At 47.7% G+C, this 20,581-nt stretch overlaps 1 protein-coding gene across 3 annotated transcripts in view; it reads right to left on the reverse strand.

Moving 5' to 3' along the window:
- ZNF280D (zinc finger protein 280D) overlaps positions 1-20,581 on the reverse strand; it is a 138,462-nt gene that overhangs the window by 63,743 nt on the left and 54,138 nt on the right. For 2 of the 3 annotated variants that reach the window (XR_014225140.1, XM_082253417.1), the window contains exons 6-9: positions 19,457-19,666; positions 18,995-19,195; positions 17,185-17,303; positions 10,668-10,897 (exon numbers count right to left, since the gene is read on the reverse strand). Coding sequence is in view for 2 of the 3 variants with exons in the window: in XM_082253417.1 (XP_082109543.1) it covers positions 10,668-10,897; positions 17,185-17,303; positions 18,995-19,195; positions 19,457-19,666 (760 nt within the window). In the remaining variant the exon portion in view is untranslated. The remainder of the gene's footprint in view (positions 1-10,667; positions 10,898-17,184; positions 17,304-18,994; positions 19,196-19,456; positions 19,667-20,581) is intronic. The other variant, XM_082253418.1, reaches the window with a different exon arrangement.

Here is a 20,581-nt window from a genome sequence, read left to right on the forward strand (position 1 = left end):
GGCAAAATGCCATGAAACCCCAATTTTCTTCTCACAGAACATTAGGAAACACTGCTATAGACAGTTGCCCTGGATTCTGTATGTGCCAGTTTTAGTAAATCTACCCACTCCCTTCATTTGTGTGATAGCCAGCCAAAGCCAAACAGCCAGCCAAACATATTTTAAAGGTATTCAATCAATCATTACAAATTATTGTATCATTTAATGAATGAAAAAGTGAGACTACTCCTGAGACACTAAAATATTCAGCAGGGTTCACATACTGTAGATCTTCTCAATTTCTGAAACCGATTAAGAATCATCTAAGTACAGAAAAATCCAGTTATCTTAGTATGCAGACCACTTCATTTCTAGCATACAATTAAAGCACATGGATTCAGAAAAGATAAATAACTATTAGGCCTGGAGCCATTTAGTGTGGGCATTTCGTCAAGCAGACTGTGCAAACATAGAAACCATTAACTTTCAATCTAGCACCAACATGTTTTAACTTGATACCAAATAGAGCACAGGTAAAGTGGAAGGAAAAGTCTTACACCTAAACTGATTCTAAAAACGGAATTTTTGTAAAATCTTACCTGTAAAATTCCTTTCTCTGAGTCCTCCGACAGTCGCCGCCATCTTCATATTCGTCACAATGGGGTATTAGACTTTGCTCCGAAGGAGTAGCTAGGCAACAGAATATGTCAATATAAAGGCTTTTAACATATCCCACCCCCAGGGGGTGGTCCCCTCAGTCAATACCCTTCCAACTTCCTGTATCCATACTTCAGTTTCAGTGGAATAGCAGTAGAGTATACAACCAAACCCCAGAAGAGGGGCAGGGGCGGCGACTGTCGGAGGACTCAGAGAAAGGAATTTTACAGGTAAGATTTTACAAAAATTCCGTTTCCTCTTACGTCCTCCGACAGTCGCCGCCATCTTCATATTCGTCACAACGGGGACGTCCCAAAGCAGTGCAAACATGAGGGGTGGGAAACGCAGCCGCGCCTAAAGGCAACGCAGTCTCCACATCAGAGAAAGGAACCTTACCAAAGGAAGGAAACCAGCTGGGCACAGAAGAAAGAACTTGCTCAACAGAAGCAATGACCCAGGAAAAACAAATAACCTAGGGATAACAACATGTATCCCAAACAGCCAAGGAGCCCATACAAAGAGCTCTAAGGAACTGCCGCACTAAGAACCTTGCGGCCAAAGGAAGCATCTGCCGATGCCTGAACATCCACTCTGTAGAATTTTGTGAAAGTGTGCACGGTCGACCAAGTCGCCGCCTTACACACCTGGGCCACAGAAGCCCCATGCCGACAGGCCCAAGACGTACTCAGAGATCTCGTAGAGTGCGCCTTCACAGGCACAGGGGGAACTTTCCCCTTCAAAGCATAGGCCTGTTCAACAGTCTGTCTGATCCATTTGGCGATGGTAGAGGCCGACGCAGCCATGCCCTTCCGAGGTCCCTCAGGAAGGACAAACAAGGAATCCGACTTGCGGAAAGATTCAGTCGATTTCAGGTAAACCCTAATCGCCCGAACAACATCCAAGGAATGCAGCTCCACCTCCTTCGGATGTTTGGGCTTCGCGCAGAGCGAAGGCAGGACAATGTCCTCATTGATGTGAAACTCCGAAACTCTCTTCGGAAGAAAAGAAGGGTTAGGTCGCAAGACCACCTTATCCAGATGAATGACCAGATACGGAGACTTGCAGGACAAAGCTGCCAGCTCCGAAACCCTACGAGCCGAAGTGATTGCCACCAAAAAAGCGACTTTTTTGGACAACATGGGCAACGAGATCTTCCTGATCCGTTCAAAGGGAGCATGTTGTAGCACGGACAGAACAAGATTCAAGTCCCAAGGGGGTAAAGGATCCCTCCTAGGAGGGACCAGATGTCGCACCCCTTGAACAAAGGTACTAACCAAAGAGTTAGACGCCACAGGACGTTGAAAGAGAACAGCCAGCGCAGATACCTGACCCTTGACCGTAGCCAGCGCCAGACGCTGGTCGACACCCGTCTGAAGGAAGGACAACACCCTAGACACAGAGTATGTGCGAGGTGAAAACCCCCTGGACTCACACCAGGCAAAATAGGCTTTCCAAACACGGTGATATACCTTCCCCGAGGAAGACTTCCTCGCGTTAATCAAAGTGTGAATGACCTCCGGAGAAAGACCCCTATCTTTCAGGACCTCAGTCTCAACAGCCAGGCCGTCAAAGCCAGCGACTGTAAAGCAGGATGGAATATCGGACCTTGAGACAGGAGATCTTCTCGAAGAGGCAGACGCCAAGGAGCGTCGACCGCCAGGTTCACGAGGTCCGCGTACCAGGGCCGGTACTGATGCCACGGGGCTACTAACGCGTCTGACGCGTCTGCCCGAGGATCGCGCGTTCTTGCCACAAACCTTTTCACCTTGTTGTTCAGACGAGACGCGAACAGGTCCACATCCGGGAGACCCCACTTCGCGCACAACATCTGGAAGACATCCGGGTGGAGAGACCATTCCCCCTGATCCAGGGTCTGGAGGCTCAAATAATCCGCCTGCCAGTTCTCCACCCCCGGAATGTGCACCGCCGATATCGCCGGGACATGAGTCTCGGCCCAAGAAAGAATGTCGGCCACTTCTCGAGCCGCTCTGGCACTCCTGGTGCCCCCTTGGTGATTGACATAAGCCACCGCCGTGGCATTGTCCGTCTGCACCCGAACCGGACAGCCGCGCAGCCTGTCCGTCCAAGGTTGAAGGCAGAGATTTATCGCACGCAACTCCAGAATGTTGATTGGAAGGGAGGATTCCTCCTCCGACCAAGTCCCCTGGGCGGACAGAACGCCCAGAACACCACCCCACCCCGACAGGCTGGCATCCGTGGTGATCACCGTCCATGAAAGAGGACGAAAAGACTTTCCCTCCGACACCGCCGGGGACTGGAGCCACCACAGAAGATCTCTTCTGGTGCGATGGCTCAACGAAATCTGAATATCCAGAGATTGCGGACGCCCGTCCCACCTGGACAGGATCTCCGCTTGGAGACTCCTCGTGTGGAACTGGGCGAAGGGAATCGCCTCGAAAGCCGAGACCATCAGTCCCAGACACCGCATGCACTTCCGCAGGGATGAGAACGGAACGTCCCTGAGGGACTGGACTTCTCCCTGAAGAATCTTGAGTTTGTCGTCCGGCAGGAAGACCTTCGCCTGGACCGAGTCCAGGATCATCCCCAAATAGGGAAGACGAACCGACGGACACAGCGTCGACTTTGGATAATTTATCGTCCAACCAAACTCCTGTAGAGTCTGCACCGTGACGGACAGATCCGTCTCCAGACCCTGGCTGGTTGCAGACCGAACCAGAATATCGTCCAGATACCCCAGGACAGAGATGCCCTGGGCCCTTAACAAGGCCAGCAGTGGTGCAAGCACCTTGGTGAAAACCCGCGGAGCCGAAGCGAGGCCAAAAGGTAACGCCACGAATTGGTAGTGATCCTCCGCAATGGCGAATCGAAGGTACCTCTGGTGACCCTCGAAAATCGGGATGTGAAGGTACGCATCCTTCAAGTCGATGGAGGCCATGAATTCCCCCGGAACCAGGGCAGCCACCACCGACCGCAGAGATTCCATGCGGAACTTGCGAACCCGCACAAAGCGGTTCAGAGCCTTTAAGTCCAGAATTGGACGTACCTTGTCCTCCTTCCTGGGCACGGTGAACAGATTGGAATAGAACCCCCGAAATCTGTCCCGATGAGGCACCGGAACCACCACTCCCTGAGCCCTCAGGTCCCGCACCGCTAGGTGCAGATCCCGCAAACGCTCCGGAGACAGTTGAAGATTTGAGGGAAAAAATCTGCTCTCCGGCCGAGAAAGAAACTCGATCTTGTAACCAGATCGAACGATATCCTGAACCCACCTGTCCCGAACACGGGTCAGCCATGGTTGTGGAAAACCGAGCAAGCGTCCCCCCACCCCAGAACCGGGTGAGGGCGCCCCTTCAGGCCGCACTGTTGTGGGCAGCGGATCCAGACTGGCCGGACTTCTGCTTACCTGTCCACGGCTTCTTTTGGGAGCCCTGACCTTTGAACGGCTTGCCCTTATAATGCGGCCGAAAGGCACGAAAGGACCCCTGAGAGGGCCGAAAGGAAGCATGCTTCTTACCAGGAGCCGCCTTAGCCTTTTGGGATTGGGGCAAGAGCGTACTCTTACCCCCTGTGATCCCCTTTATCAGAGTATCCAAGGATTCGCCAAAAAGGCGAGAACCGTCATAAGGTAGATTGGCTAAGGTCTTGCGCGAAGATTGGTCCACCGACCAACACTTTAACCAAACGGCGAGACAGCACCGCCACACCGTGTACCCGTGCGGCCAACGGGACCATATCCAAGTCCGCATCGCACAAATACATGACACCCTGATGGATTTGATCCACCATGTCCAATGTCGCCTGTGGGGCGGAATCAGCCACCAAAACACGTCTAAGCACCTGCGTCCAACTCGCGACCGCCTGGGCCGCCATAAGGGAAGCAAACAGAGCTTTCAACATAGAACCCATAATAGAATAGGTATGACGGGCAAGAGACTCCAGCCTCTTGTCCGTGGCATCCTGGAACACCGGGGTATCCTCAGCAGGAATCGCAGTGGACTTATTCAAAACCGCGATCGCGTGATCCACCGGAGGTGGTACACACCAACGCTCGTCAGTAGCGGGCGTGAAAGGATAACGCAATTTGAACCTACTGGGTACAGCAAAAGGCTTGCGGATATTACGCCATTGTTCCTTAACAGCGTTTTGAAAATCATCCGTGCAGGGAAAAACCTGTGATGTTTTGCGCCGTCTCTTTGTCCCATAAGCTGCCAAGGCAGAAGGTGGACACGGTTCATCCTGCAAGCGCAGCGTATACTTAATAGAAGCAACCATTTCATCCATGAGTGCAAGCTCTTCAGACGAGCCAGGGGGAGAATCATCCACCCCTTCAACCTCAGCCTCCACCTCGGACCCCACAAGATCCAGGGAGGAACGGGACCCTGATAAGGAGACCCCGGCCATACCAGCCCCTGCACCATCACCCTCTGAACCAGAGGAAATTGAATCTCTGGACCTTTTTGTGGATTGAGCAGCCACCAGCATTTGCACCTGTGCTGCCAGATTAGCCACAATCGCAGCCAAATCTCCCCCTGGGGGGGGAAACAGCAGTCCCCTGACTACCCATCAATGTGGTAGGAAATTTGCCCTCCTGATAATCCATTGCCCAAAAATTATTGCTGGCCAAGAAGGGGTTAACTGCCCCTTTAACAAGCGCAGCGAGCGCAGCCCACCGCACACACACACACAGCACAATTGAGACCCCCACAGGGAAGACACAGAACCCAGGCAATGGATAAAGGAAGATCAGAAAGGGTAAAAACCTGAAGGAGACCTCGCTGTAGCTGCCGCCTCGATCGTGCACATCAAGAAAGAGGAAGTGATGCAATCAGGGCGCTCTGTTAAAGCCTATGGAAGGCTACAAGAAAATGGCCGCCCGCAGTTAAAACATGCGGCTGGGCGAGTGCAGGCAAAATGGCGTCGTTTGGCGCCGAAACTGCCGCTCCCCCACTACAGTGATGCATGTAACACCACCCATGCAAAAAAACATGGCGGATCGCCGCAGCGATCGCTGTAAAGTGCCCCAACATGGTCAAAAGCATGTCCCACAGCCTTCACACATACACAGGCTGACACAGACAGTGCAGCACAGCCCCCCCTCCTTATAGCCCACAGCATGCAGCCAGAGAGACAGGGACAAACAAATCCACAGTGTGAACACAGGCAGGGTAACACAGTCCCAGACTGACAGCCCTCCCAAAACAGACAGGTCCCCACATAAATACACTTACCTCCACGGATGGCGTGGGGAACCCGCACAGGCGAACAAGCCGCTGCACACAAGGCAAGGAGAGTCGCATCCAGGACGCAGCATAATGGTGGGTTAAGAAACCGCACAGCGTCCAGTGAGGTAGCCACCTCACCAAGCATCCCTGCACCGAACAGGGATGGGTCGTTCACTGCGCCAGGAGCGATACCTGGCTGAACGCTCGATGGCAGGCTGTGAAGCCACCGACCCACAACCTGCGACCAGGGGGATCAGCCCGAGACCCAGCCCGCATGATCCTCTTCATCAGAAGAACTAACTAACGCTGAAAAAATAACAGCTGAATAAAGCAAGAGAAAAAAACTCAAAGAAAATCAAAGAGAAAATAAAAGCTGAGACAAAATGCCCCAGCATAGAGAGATCCAGCTACTCCTGACAAGCTAGACATTGAAACTGAAGTATGGATACAGGAAGTAGGAGGGTATTGACTGAGGGGACCACCCCCTGGGGGTGGGATATGTTAAAAGCCTTTATATTGACATGTTCTGTTGCCTAGCTACTCCTTCGGAGCAAAGTCTAATACCCCATTGTGACGAATATGAAGATGGCGGCGACTGTCGGAGGACGTAAGAGAAATCATTTTTTTTTTTTTTAAATAACAAGCAGGTTATACTGTGCTCTGTGCAATGGTTTTCCACACAGCAGCCCAGATCCTCCTCTTCTTGGATCCCCTGCAAGCACTCCTGGCTTCTCCCCCCAACACCCCCTGCCCCACCAAGTGCCCCCATAGCAAGCAGTTTATTATTTGGGCACTCATGCAGGCTTGTTACCAAGCCTCCCTGTTCTATTGACACAGACAGCCGGAAATGGAGACTCTGTAGCTGCCACATACACCCAAATTGTCCGAACCACATCCAGGGAATGCAAGGCAATTTCCTTAGGATGTTTTGACCTAGGACACAGGGAAGGCAACACTAGGTCTTCATTCAAATGGAAATCAGAGACGACCTTTGGAAGGAACGACGGACAAGGGCAAAGAACCACCTTACCTCTGTGAACCACCAAGTAGGGTGAACAACAAGACAAAGCCGCCAGCTCAGAAATCATGCATGCAGAAGTGATTGCACCTTCGGATGAAGTGACCATTCCGCCTTATCCAACGTCTGTCGGCTGAGGTAATCTGCCTACCAGATTTCCACCCCTGCAAAGTGTGGGCTGGATCGAACATTCTGCCCATGGTAGAATGCTGGCTACCTCCAGAGCCACCAGGACACAACTTGTGCCCCCCAGTTGATTGACATAAGTCACAGCCGTGGCATTGTCCGATTGAATTCGCACCAGACACCCCTGAAGACGATCCCTCCAAGATCCAGACAAAGTCGGATCAGAGTTCCAGTACATCGATCGGTAGTCTGGACTTTTCCACTGTCCAGACCCCCTGGGCAGAATCTTTGCGAGATCGCCTCCACACTCAGACAGGCTGGCATCCATGACGACGACTGTCCAATACAAGGGGAGAAAGGATTTGTCCTGTCGAAACGCCGGAGAATGAAGCCACCAGATCAGGGACCCTCTCGTTCCATGGCTCAGCCGAATCAGAATGTCCAGAGACTGCAGATTCTTGTCCCATTTGACTAGAATATCCCTTGCAGGGACCTTGTGTGAAACCGCGCAAACGGAACCACCTTGAAGGTAGACACCATCAGGCCTAGCACCCGCATGCACGTCCGGAGGGATGACCGTCTGCTGAAAAACAGAAGATGAATTGCAGCCCGCAATTTCTGGAGCATGGCCAGAGGAGGGAGCACTCTGGCCTAGGCCAAGTCCAGAGTCAGACCCAAATAGTCCAGTTTTGTGTAAGGAACCAGAGCAGACTTCTGAAAATTCAGAATGCAGCCAAACTCCCACAGAACTTGTATAGTGATCTCAAAGTTGTCCACCAGAGCAGGAGGGGACTTTCAGAGGAAGGTCATTCAAGTAGCTCAGTACCACGATCCCCCACTGACATACCAATACCAACACTGGGGCCAACAATTTTTCAAGACCCGGGGGGCGGAGGTGAGACCCAAGGGCAACGCCATGACTGGTAATACTCCACTCCCTCAGCAAAACGGGGGAAGCGCTAGAGTCGGGCACACATTGGAATGTGCAGGGAAGCATCCTTGTGATTGGACTCCATTCTGAGCTTCCGTGCCCGTATAAAGCAGCTCAGAGCCCTAAGGTCCAGATTGGAAGAACCTAGTCCTCCTTCTCAGGGACCGTGAACAGGCTTGAATAAAAACCTTGAAATTAATCAGATACTTGGAAAAAAAACAGGCCATGCACCGCCCCAAGGACAGCCTACAAGTGGTCCAGGACACACATTGGAAGGAAAGAATCTTTTCGGAGGGTAAGAACGAAACTCTGACTTGGAACCCGACAGTATCACTGCGTAGACCCATTGGTTGTGCACCAAGGAGGTCCACGGGTTCGGAAACCAGAGAAAACGTCCCCCCATCCCAGGCACGGATGAGGGCGCACCTTCAGACTGAAGATGCCTTGTCTGCGGGTCTAGAAAAAAATCCCACTCTCGGCGTGCCAGGTCAGGGCCACTTGTAACCTCCCTAGGAGGACTTAAAACTTTTCTTTGAACCGAAAAAGCCAGACTACATCTGCTACGAAGAGTTGTTTCCATTCTTGTGGAAGAAATGTACCCTTCCCCCCTTGGAGACTCTTAAAAGATGTCACCCAGGGTAATCCCAAACAGGCGATCGCCTTGAAGGAGAAGGGCTTCCCAGGAGTCTGGTCCGCAGACCAACATTTAGGCCCACAGCCAAAACAGGCAGCTTAGAAAGCAGGGGAGCCACAGCCAAAGAGGCATCGCAGACAAATTGCTGCCCCCTGGACCAACTGGTCTGCTAACTCAGCCAAGGCAGGGGAACCTGCTTACCATCTAGGTCATGGCGCAAAAGCTTAACCCAGTCAGTGTTTGAGACACTAGGGCACTGGCCAGTATAGGCCTGAGCGCCGAGCCAGCAGTCAAGAAGATATTGTGGCCCCAGCCTCCTGCCTTCCTGTCAGCCGGATCCGTGCAACCAGCAGACGGCAAAGGCGTGGACTAAATTACTGGCGGGTCCGAACACGTGGAGGGCGGACCCGCGGAAGCCTGATCACCCACTCTCTAGGCCAGCAGTTGATTGTAAATTCTCACAGGAAAAAGAAAAAACATGTAACTAGGAAAGGAAACAATTGCCAGGACCAAAGATCCCAGCAAGGAACTAGGTCCTTCTTTCCTGACTAAGCAGAAAAAAAAAAAAAACTGAGTGCCTATAGGTGAGAGTGGGAGAAGACCCCCCCCCCCCCCCCTGGGACTGAATATAGACGTAGTCAAGCATTTTTTCCACCTAGTGTCCTACTAGTGTAGGGGGCAGTATAACCAATGGTTAAGAAGATCAGGAGCTGTGTCTGTCAACGAACGAAAGAGAAATTTACTTTATAGTGGTTTTTATTTCAATTTTGCATTTCCTAGACCTTTTGTGGTAATATCGTGTGACACAAAAAACTGGAACTTCTACTATTTTATTCTCTAAGGTGTTTGCTTTCAGAAAATATATAATGTTTGGGGGTTTTGTGTAATCTTCAGGCCTAAAATTATTTTTTAAACATGTGTGCAAAAAACACAAAAATGGCAGCGAAAAGGTTAAATGAACGTTCACCTGTCACATAAAACAAAAAGAAAAAAATTTGCAAATCTACCTTAACAGACAAAACCGATTCTGTCAGAAAAATCTATCTGTTTTCACTTATTAAATATGATTTCAGCAAGAGCAAGGCTGCAACAGCAACACATTTTCAAGAATAACAGTTCTTGACTACATACATTAGTTTCCTGCTGTTTACAAGACAAATTGCCTGAGCTTCAACCTGTGTCTTTGGTTGTAAGCGTGTAATAGTGATTTTAAAGCCTGCAATTACAACAGGCTTTGTTTTCCTTAATTATTTGAAATAAGGCAAGTCTGTTAATTTCAACTTGCAAACGATGCCCTTTGTAGACTTAAGCTATTTTTCAGCTGCTCGTTTTGCTATTTCAGCTTCTCCTTCAGGTTCTCATGTGGAAGTACCATGACCTTGGCTGCCAGGCAAAGGTCCTTAAACAAACTATTGTGCCTAATAAAGAAGATCCACATTTCCTTTTTGCTGATTTGGAAACTAGAAGCTATTCAATCAAAGCAACATCTAATAGCAGCCCTTACCACAGGCAAAAATACAACAATTATTCATGTGTAGCTCCCTAAGAAAATAGCGCGGAATACTGGGATACAACATAATTAATCTAATAGCTTAGTGCAGAGTAGTTGACTTGATCCTGGAGTTGAGCTATTTGAAGAGGATTTATTAAATATGATACAGAAGATACAGAAGTTTACGATATACAGTACTAACCAAGAACAGGATAGCCAGAGTGTGGCTTATATAATTTTGATTTCCAGCAAAACCGCCTCATATGCTGAAGAACTCCATACCACAAAATGTCTGATAGTGCTTTCATTTCTAAAGATACAAATGTCCCTCACTCACCATATTGATTTATAGCTTTTGGCAATAGGTAACAGGATCATTAGTGAAGACATTTTCCCAGTAACATCTCAGGCCACAGGGTGACTCATTTAATGTGAGAATATAGCATCAAGTAGAATTCTACAACTAAAAGGTCAAAGAGTTAGGAATGAAACTTGGCATATCTTTGTACAGGCAATATGTAAAACCTCTTTTAGATTTCAAAAAGTGTAAAAATATAAAAATTCTCTACTGCTATTAAAAAGAACACTATTATATGGTAACAACGTTTTTCAAAATGTTTACATACCTTATATTGTTTTTGAGAACTTTTTGACAGCTGAAACATTTGAAAGTTGTGTTTGTCTTCTGGTCTTGTTGTACCAGCAAAGGGTCCCCAGCATGCTTTCCATAATAAAAGTCACTGACCAGCATTATTAGTTTTCCTTTGTCATTCTCCTCTGTTGTATTTTGTGGTCTTGAAAATTCTACATTTCCTAATCTGGGGAAAAAATGTTGCATCCTTTCCGGACAACAATACTGTAATCAAGAAAGAAGAGAATTATTTTCATAAATTACATGAATAAGAATTAGACTTTCTGATTTTTGCTTTATGTCAAGTCTTATTGCTCTACTTGATATGCAAAGTACAGTCATTATCATAAGGTGAGCTACTAAACCATGGTTACACATTATAAAATGTGGAAGGAGCTATAGAAGTGAAGGTTATTGCATCACAAGCATGCCACAGGCTATTTATTTTTGTTTCCAACATGCCCACACAAACTGGCTATGCTTTCATTTGGATTTGTACTGCTTCTTAACCACTTCAGCTCCAGAAGGTTTTACCCCCTTCATGATCAGCCTATTTTTTGCTATTCGACACTGTGCTACTTTAACTGACAATTGTACAGTCATGCAATGCTGAACACATACAAAATGTATATCATTTTTTCACACAAATAGAGCTTTCTTTTGGTGGTATTTGATCACCTCTGCGTTTTTTTTATTTTATTATATAAACTAAAAAATGCAGACAAGTTTGAAAAAAAAAAAAAAACAACTTTTTTTTATTCTCTATAAAACATATTCCATTAAAAGACTTAAAAAATCTAATCTTGTAATACATTTTGTCCAAAATGTATTCTGCTACAAGTCTTGGTTTGCGTGACAGTTATAGCACCTACAATCTAGGGGATATACAGAAAAGGAGAGCCCTTAACCGGAAAGCCTTTTAGCACATCTTTTTCACAATGATTATCAGAGCAGCCCCATCAGTGCCTCCTCATCAGTGCCGCCTATTAGTGCCTATCAGTGCCCATCAGTGCCGTCTCTCAGTACAGCCTCAGTGAAGAAGAAAATTTGCTTATTTGCAAAATTAAAACAGAAACTAAGAAAAAATAGGATTTTTGACATTCCATAAAATCCATTTCTCTGTTGTTCATTAACGGGGACAGCTCCTGATATTCATAACCATTGGGTTATACTGCCCCCTACAGGAGTAGGATACTAAGCAGAAAAGAATTCTGGCTACACCCATGGGCAGTCCCAGGGGGTATACTCCCTCTCTCTGCTATAGCCACTAAGTTTTGTTACAAGCAGTGTCAGGAGAATTATAACTCCACAGAGGGGTGTGTGCTGTGTCCGTCAATGAACATCTGAGAAATAGATTTTTAAGTAAGTATAAAAATCACATTTTCTCTTTCGTTCATTGACAGACACAGCTCCTGATATTCATAACCACCGGGACGTCCCAAAGCAGTGTTAAACATGAGGGGTGGGAACAACAAATAAATTCCCAAGGCTAAACATTAGCCAACCAGGCAACAGGAGCTCAACCAAACTACAGAAGCCCATCTGAAAAAAAAAACAACACACCCTCAAAAAGGATCAGGTCCTCTTAAACAGCAGCCTGCAAAACCTTGCGGCCAAATAAAGCATCCGCAGGTGCCAACACATCCACTTTACAAAACTTTGCAAAGTGTGCACCGACGATCAGGTGGCCGCCCTGCAAACTTGCATCATCGACGCCTGATGACGGAAAGCCAGGCCAGGAGGCACTAAGCGCCCTGGTAGAGTGCGCCTTCTTTACAAGGAAAGGAGGAACCTGACCCCTAATGGAATAGGCCTGAACCACCAACTGTCTGATTCATCTGGAAATGGTCGCAGAAGAAGCAGACAACCCTTTTCGAAGACCATCAGTGACAAAGAGAGTCTGACTTCCTGAAAGAAGTAGCTGCCAGGTCCACCCTAACTGCCCAGACCACATCCAAGGCATGCAAGGCAATTTCCTTCAGATGTTTAGGCCTTGGACACAGGGAAGGCAACACAAAGTCTTCATTCAAATGAAAATCAGAGACAACATTTGGAAGGAATGATGGAAAGGGGCGAAGAACTACCTTATCGCTGTGAATCACCAGGTAAGGTGAACGACAGGATAAGGCCACCAGTTCTGACACCCTGTGCGCAGGTGATAGCCTCTAAAAAGGCCACCTTCTGGGACAGCTTAAGCAGGGGAATCTCCCAAATGTTTTCAAAGGGAGGCTTCTGTAGAGCAGAAAGCACCAAATTAGGATGCCAAGGGGGCAACGGAGCCCGCACTGGAGGAACCAAATGTCAAAAACGTTGAAGAAAGGTATGCACCAAGGAGTGTGTGGCCGAAGGTCGTTGGAAGAAGACTGCCAAAGCAGACACCTGGTCCTTGATGGTACTCAAGGCCAACTTCTTTTCAAATCCCCCCCCCCCCGTTGAAGTAAGGTCAATATCTGAGCCACGAAAAGGAGCGAGGAAAAACCCCAAGAGACTCACACCACGCAATGTACGTCTTCCACATACGATGGAAGATCTTCCTTGAGGTAGATTTCCTAGCTTTCAACAGTGTAGGAATCATCGATAAACTCCTATCCTACAGCACCTGGCATTCAACAGCAAGCCCGTCAAAGCCAGCAACTGTAAAGCAGGATGGAAGATCGGTTCTTGGGACAGCAGATCCTCCCTGAGAGGAACCTGCCAAGGAACGTCGGCGACCAGCCGCACCAGATTGGTGTACTAAGCCCGGCGAGGCCAGTCAGGAGCCACTAAGATGACCAGAATCCCTTCTGCCTCGATCCTGTGTAGAAGTCTGCGCAGAAGCTTGAGAAGAGAGAAGGCGTAAATCAGACGATACTGACCCCACAGGGCCACCATCGCGTCTGTGGCGTCAGCCAGAGGATCCCTTGACCAAGCCACAAACCTCTGCACCTTTCTGTTGAGCCAAGACACCAACAGATCCACCACGGGTGTGCCCCACCAGAGACACAGGTGATGAAACACCTCCAGATGAAGTGACCACTCCCCGTGGTCCAACGCCTGCTGACTGAGGTAAGCCGCCTGCCAATTTTCCACTCCGGGAATGTGTACGGCGGAGAGGGCTGTAACGAACCGTTCTGCCCACCTTAGAATGCCGGCTACCACCATTCTTGTCCGATTAAATGTGCACTGGATAACCCTGAAGACGCTCCGTCCAATAGTCCAGACACAGTCTGGTCACTCTGAGATTTTTTGGACAGTAGGAGGCGAACTGCAGCCTGCAATTTCTGGAGTTTGTCCAGAGGAAGGAGCACTCTGGCTAAGATCGAGTCCAGAGTCAGGCCCAGATAGTCCAGCTTTGTGGACAGAAGCAGAGCAAACTTCTGAAAATTCAGAACCCAGCCGAACCCCCGTAGAGTACGTTTTTAAAAGCTAGCACCGGGGCTAACACTCTTGTGAATACCGAGCAGCAGATGCGAGACCAAAGGGTAGCTCCACAAACTGATAATGCTCCTCTCCCACAGCAAAGCGGAGAAAACGCTGGTGACTGGGACATACTGGAATGTGAAGGTAGCCTGGGAACTGTAAACAGGTTTGAGTTAAAACCCTGAAAACGTTTCAAGGTCGGACGGGGACTATCACCCCTTGAAGGAACAGGTCTTGTACCGCCCCAAACAGGCCCTGTAAGCGGTGTGGGGACAACCGCAAGTTGGAAGAAAAAACCTTGCCGGGGGACAAGAGCGAAACTCCATCTTGTAGCTGGACAGAATTACTTTGTGGACCCTCTTGTCTTGCACCCACGGGTCCGGAAACCAGCGAAGACGTCCCCCCACCCCCGATACGGGTAAGGGCGCACCTTCATGCAGAAGGAGCCTTGTCCAAGGGTCTGGAGAAGCCCGATCTTGACTTGCCATACCAGGTTCTTTTGGATCCTCCAGAAGAGGTCCTGAAAGGCTTTGAGCCCTTGTCAATCGACCCTGAAGGACGAAAAAACTTCTAATGCGCTGAGAAGGAAGGCCCACGTCTACCATGAGGTTCCTTGCCCTTAGTAGCCTGTGGAAGAAAAGTACTCTTCCCCTCTGTGAGACCTTTAATGATGTCATCCAGGGTAGCTAAAAGCAGGCGATCCCCTTGGAAAGGAAGATTAGTCAAGGCCTTTTTTGAAGTTTGATTCACAGACCAGCACTTGAGCCAAAAAAAACACGCCAAAAGGACCACTGCCAAAACAGAGAGGAGAGCCATATCCAAAGAGGCATCAGAGATAAACTGTAGCCCAGCGGGTCCCCCAGCTTGGCAAAGGCAGGGGGGAGCTGTTCCCCCCCTCCAGGTCACGGTGTAGGAGCTTAGCCCACTCGGTCAGAGTTTGCAACAGTAGGGCAATGGTGAATACCAGCCTCATTGCCGAACCAGCCAGAGTGCACATAGTGCGGGCCACAGCCTCCACCTTCCGGTCAGCCAGGTCCTTAAAGGCCGGGGACTCTTAAACCTGAATCATGGTTGCCTTGTTTAATCTGGAAACTGGAGGGTCTACCACCGGTGGCGCAGTCCACTCCTTAAGAAGGGACTCCTCATAGGGGTAACACCTAGTAAAGTGCTTAGGGACCCCACTGGGTTGCTTTGGTCATCCCCACTCCTTAGCAACAGTTCTGTCAAAATAGGAAGGGAAAGGAAACACCTTTGCCACTTTGAAAGGCATGTGAGTGCCAAAGGGCAACAGCGCCCCCGTCGCAGCTTCAGCTGCGTCCTCCATCTTCAGAGTTTCACGCACAGATACAATTAGTGCATCCACCAGCGCCTTTCGTGCGCGGTTGCAGGCGTGGAGGAATCATCCTTATTATCAGAGGAATCATCCTTATTATCAGAGGATTCCACCCGAGACTTCCCGCAGGTACCGCAGCCTCAGAGAGGGGATCAGGTGGGGAAATATTCTCCAAAGACTCCATGAGTCACCAGGAGGACCCCGCAAAAAGTGTAAAACACTGCTAAGGGACAATCCCCACCGCGCTGGCAGCATCACCCGGTCGCCAGGCACAAAGCGTTCCTCTGCAGAGAGGGTGAGGATCCCACCAGACTCACCATCCACAGAAACAGGCACCTGCAGCCACCAGGAGAATCTGCACTACACGTGCGGCGTTAAGGAAGTAAATTGATCCAGGGGTCAGTATCAGGGGATGAGGAGAGGCTCCCACCGCTGAAATCGCCACCCACAGGGCTTCCAATGGCAAACCACTACTACAAAAGCATGGCCGCTGTGTATAGCAAAACACACAGGCTACAACAAAATGGCGGCCCTGCACGGCACCTCAGGGCTTACAGGGACCCAGAAGAGACCAGGCCTCAAGAACAGATCTAGGCAGGACGGGGGGCCCTGGAAGGAGCCCCCACAAGGTACAACCCCCCCTTTTCTGCACAATCGATCGTCTGGTTGGCGCACCCCCTCGGCCCTCAATGTCCGTTAGCACCCTGCCCGCATCCCAGGAAAGTGGCCAGACCACCCAAACAGACCCAGCGTGGAAGGGGGAGCGGGATGAGGGACTTGGCAAATGGGAAGGGGGGGGGGGGAGTGCATGCGGAAAGGAGGGGAACCCTGGGGTCCAACCTTCCCAAGGAGGGTCCCACGTCCACCCCAAAACCCGGGAGGAGGGGGGGGGGGTACAGCTACTCACCATACCAGGAACCAGGCGGGCACCACTCCAGATAGAAACCCTCTCCATCAAAATGGGGGGGCTGACAGCCAGGAGGAACGGTGTCCAGTGGTGTGCGACCTCGAGGCGTTTAACTCGCAGGCCAGCCCCTGTCCAGTGGGGCTATGTCGCAGCCAACCTAGCACGGAGCCGAGGTCTGCGTGTGCTCTGTGTTCTATCTAAAATATTTTGCAAGGACCAAGAATCCCAGCAAGGAAGTAGGTCCTTACTGCTTACTAGGCAGAAAAAACTGAGTGGCTATAGCAGAGAGATAAGAGAATTATTTTCTGCCTAGTGTCCTACTCCTGTAGGGGGCAGTATAACCCAATGGCTATGAATATCAAGAGCTGTGTCCGTCAATGAACGAAAGAGAAACTTTCCTTTTTTTTTTTTTAAATTCAAAATTGTCGGCCTCTTTTTTGTTTGTTTGCTTAGCAAAAAATAAAAACTCAGTGGTGATTAAATACCATCAAAAAAAAGCTCTGTCTCAAAAAAATGATAAAAATTTCATATGGGTACAGTGTTGCGTGACAGTGCAATTGTCATTCAAATTGCGACAGCACTGAAAGCTCAAAATTGGGATGGGCAGGAAGGGAATGAAAGTGCCTGGTATTGAAGTGGTTGAACAGGAACATATGCAAGAATTAGAAGATTAAGAAGCTGCATAACTAAGCAAGTGAATAAATCAGCTGCAGCATATGCCTAAATTACTGAGGGTTTAATATCACTTTAACAACAATTTCACTTTGAATATATTCTAACATTCTCACTTCTGTTACAATATTTGTGATGAGCTACATTCTTGTAAACTGCACCTTTAAAACAATCAACAGACAAATGGTTAGTCTTTATTACCCTCATATGGTTCTTCATTGGTTCCAAAAGGTTGAAATGTATATTGCATTTCGGACACGCTCGAGGAAAAGGCATTCCATTTTTTGTTGGAGTCGTTCCTGAACCGGGACCTGTATTAGCTTTTATTGGATAAAAGTAACCGATTAAGAGTTCTAGTGGATGCTCACGTATTCATTTTATACATATATATATTTATATATACACACTGTCTCACAAAAGGAAGTACACCACTCACATTTTTGTAAATACTATATCTTTTCATGTGACAACACTGAAGAAATGACACTTTGCTACAATGTGAAAGTAGTGAACGTACAGCTTGTATAACAGTATAAATTTGCTATCCCCTCAAAATAACTCAACACACAGGCATTAATGTCTAAACCACTGGCAACAAAAGTGAGTACACCCCTAAGTGAAAATGTCCAAATCAATATTTTGTGTGGCCACCATTATTTTCCAGCACTGCCTTAACCCTCTTGGGCATGGAGTTCACCAGAGCTTCCAGGTTGCCACTGGAGTCTTCTTCCACTCATCCATGACGACATCACGGAGCTGGTGGATGTTAGAGACCTTGAGCTCCTCCACCTTCCGAATGACAATGCCCCACAGATGCTTATTAGGGTTTAGGTCTGGAGACCTGCTTGGCCAGTCCATAACCTTTACCCTCAGATTCTTTAGCAAGGCAGTGGTCATCTTGGAGGTGTGCTTGGGGTCGTTATCATGTTGGAATACTGCCCTGCGGCCCAGTCTTTGAAGAGAGAGGATCATGCTCCGCTTCAGTATGTCACAGTATATGTTGGCATTCATGGTTCCCTCAATGAAATGTAGCTCCCCAGTGCTGGCAGCACTCATGCAGCCCCAGACCAAGACACTCCCACTACTATTCTTGACTGTAGGCAAGAAACCCTTGTCTTTGGACCCCTCACCTTGTTGCCGCCACACACACTTGACACCATCTGAACCAAATAAGTTTATCTTGGTCTCATCAGACCACAGGACATGGTTATAGTATCCCATGTCCTTAGTCTGCTTGTCTTCAGCAAACTGTTTGCGGGCTTTCTTGTGCATCATCTTTAGAAGAGGCTTTCTTCTGGGACGACAGCAATGCAGACTAATTTGATGCAGTGTGCAGCATATGGTCTAAGCACTGACAGGCTGACCCCCCACCCCTTCAACCTCTGCAGCAATGCTGGCAGTACTCATACATCTATTTCCTAACGACATCATCTGGATAGGACGCTAAGCATGTGCACTCAACCTCTTTGGCCAACCATGGCAAGGCCTGTTCTAAGTGGAACCTGTCTTGTTAAACCGCTGTATGGTCTTGGCCACTGTGCTGCAGCTCAGTTTCAGAGTCTTGGCAATCTTATTATAGCCTAGGCTATGTTTATGTAGAGCAACAATTCTTTTATCAGATCCTCAGAGAGTTCTTTGCCATGAGGTGCCATGTTGAACTTCCAGTGACCAGTATGAGAGAGAGCAATAACATCAAATTTGACACACCTGCTCCCCATTCACACCTGAGACCTTGTAACACTAACGGGTCACATGACACTGGAGAGGAAAAATGGCTAATTGGGCCCAATTTGGACATTTTCACTTAGGGGTGTAATCAGTTTTGTTGCCAGCGGTTTACACATTAATGGCTGTGTGTTAAGTTATTTTGAGGGGACAGCAAATTTACACTGTTATACAAGCTGTACACTCACTACTTTACATTGTAGCAGTGTCATTTCTTCAGTGTTGTAATAGATTCTGTATATATACACACATAAACTGTATATGACATAATCAGATACATATTTACCTTTTGTGGGTGTATCCTGCAATGGAGTTGTTTGCTGTTGTCTCCCAGACATAGACATAGATACTGTGGGAGAAGCTCCGACAGGCCTACTATCTGCAATATTTTCATTGGTTTTTTGCTTTTTCGGTGGATCATCTGTGAGATCAATAGTATCTGATGGTCGTTTACCAACTGGCGTGTTTTCATTTCGACCTATGTTTGCTTTAAAGAAAGGGAAAAAAAAATAAATAAAAGGGTTTTTTTTTGTGCACAGTGCTTTAAGGAAGGACTACCTTGCCACATGCATGACACTATCCCGTATTAACAGCCAATTGTCCCACATTTTTATTTTCCTGTGTCATATTTTATGTGTGTCACCTCTGCTTAGCCAATCCCTCCATAAGTTATGGGGAAGTGTTAAAATTCTTCAATTTAATGTACATTAATGTACATCCTTTAAAGATGTGGAAGGCATTCTTATACCTGAGGAGCTTTGTGTAAGGATAGTTTGTTGGGTTTTCTGTGAGTTCTGCAGTAAAGGCTGTTGAAGTACTGGTATTAGGTTGTTTTGCGGCATCGATGGGGTAGGAGGAGGAGACCTATGAATGAAAGTGGGTGCTGTCCTTGTTGGTGTAGAAACTGGGCGGAATTGGTGTAGGGGTTGTAGTGGTCGAATTAACGGAGTAGCATTTCCTGTAACAAACACAACACACTCGTTTTTACCATCAACAAAAAGGGAAACACATATATCAATATGGTAAATTTGGAATGCTCTGTGGATATACTATTGAGCCACAGCCATCCAACTGGATTTATTTAGTCAAGATAATTTATTAACTAAGCTTAAAAGAAAAAGGAAGAAATACATTCAATAACTTTAGTGTCCAACAATAAGAGGCATTATATTTTGACCAATTGTTAACTGCTCCTGTTTTTCATCAACAGACACTGTTCAATAATTAGAGCTCTAAATCTCTGTTTAAAAAAATATTCTGTCAAAGTGGAAATAAAGCTATTCATTTACTGGTTTTATTTAGGGCATGCTGTCAATGAGAACTGTCACTGTCGCTTGTGCTCTCAACTGAATTTTCAGAAGGCTAAGATGACAGCTTCCTTGGCTGAAAAGGATAGGAAGGTGTAAATCCAAGACATTGGCAGTAAAATATCTGGTACGTGTTTTAACCCTTGTCTACTCTACCCAATAAAATTAAAAAAAAGAGAGAAGTTTGGCTACACTTTTATAACATACATGTAAAATTTACATTTAAAGTGGTTGTAAAGTCACATTATGAACTAACTGGTATCCCCTCTGGTTTATAAGGACAAAAGCTACCGTGTGTGTTTTTTTAAATTGATAATGCTAAATACGCGAACCCCCTCTGCTCTCCTTCCCGATCTAAGGAGAGCAGCGGGAGGGGCTGAGATTTCCCTCTGATGTCAATCAGCCAGCAGAGGGAGATCATGTTACTGCACATCAGCAGTGTGAGAAAATGTATTTAGCATTATCATTTTTAAAAAACATACACACTGTAATTTATGTCTTTATATACCAGAGGGGATACAAGTCATTATGTTCGATATTGCAGTGGAATAGCAGCAGGAGGTGAG

The sequence above is a fragment of the Pelophylax lessonae genome (genome assembly GCF_965119305.1).
Source record: "Pelophylax lessonae genome assembly, chromosome: 4".
Classification (NCBI taxonomy): domain Eukaryota; kingdom Metazoa; phylum Chordata; class Amphibia; order Anura; family Ranidae; genus Pelophylax; species Pelophylax lessonae.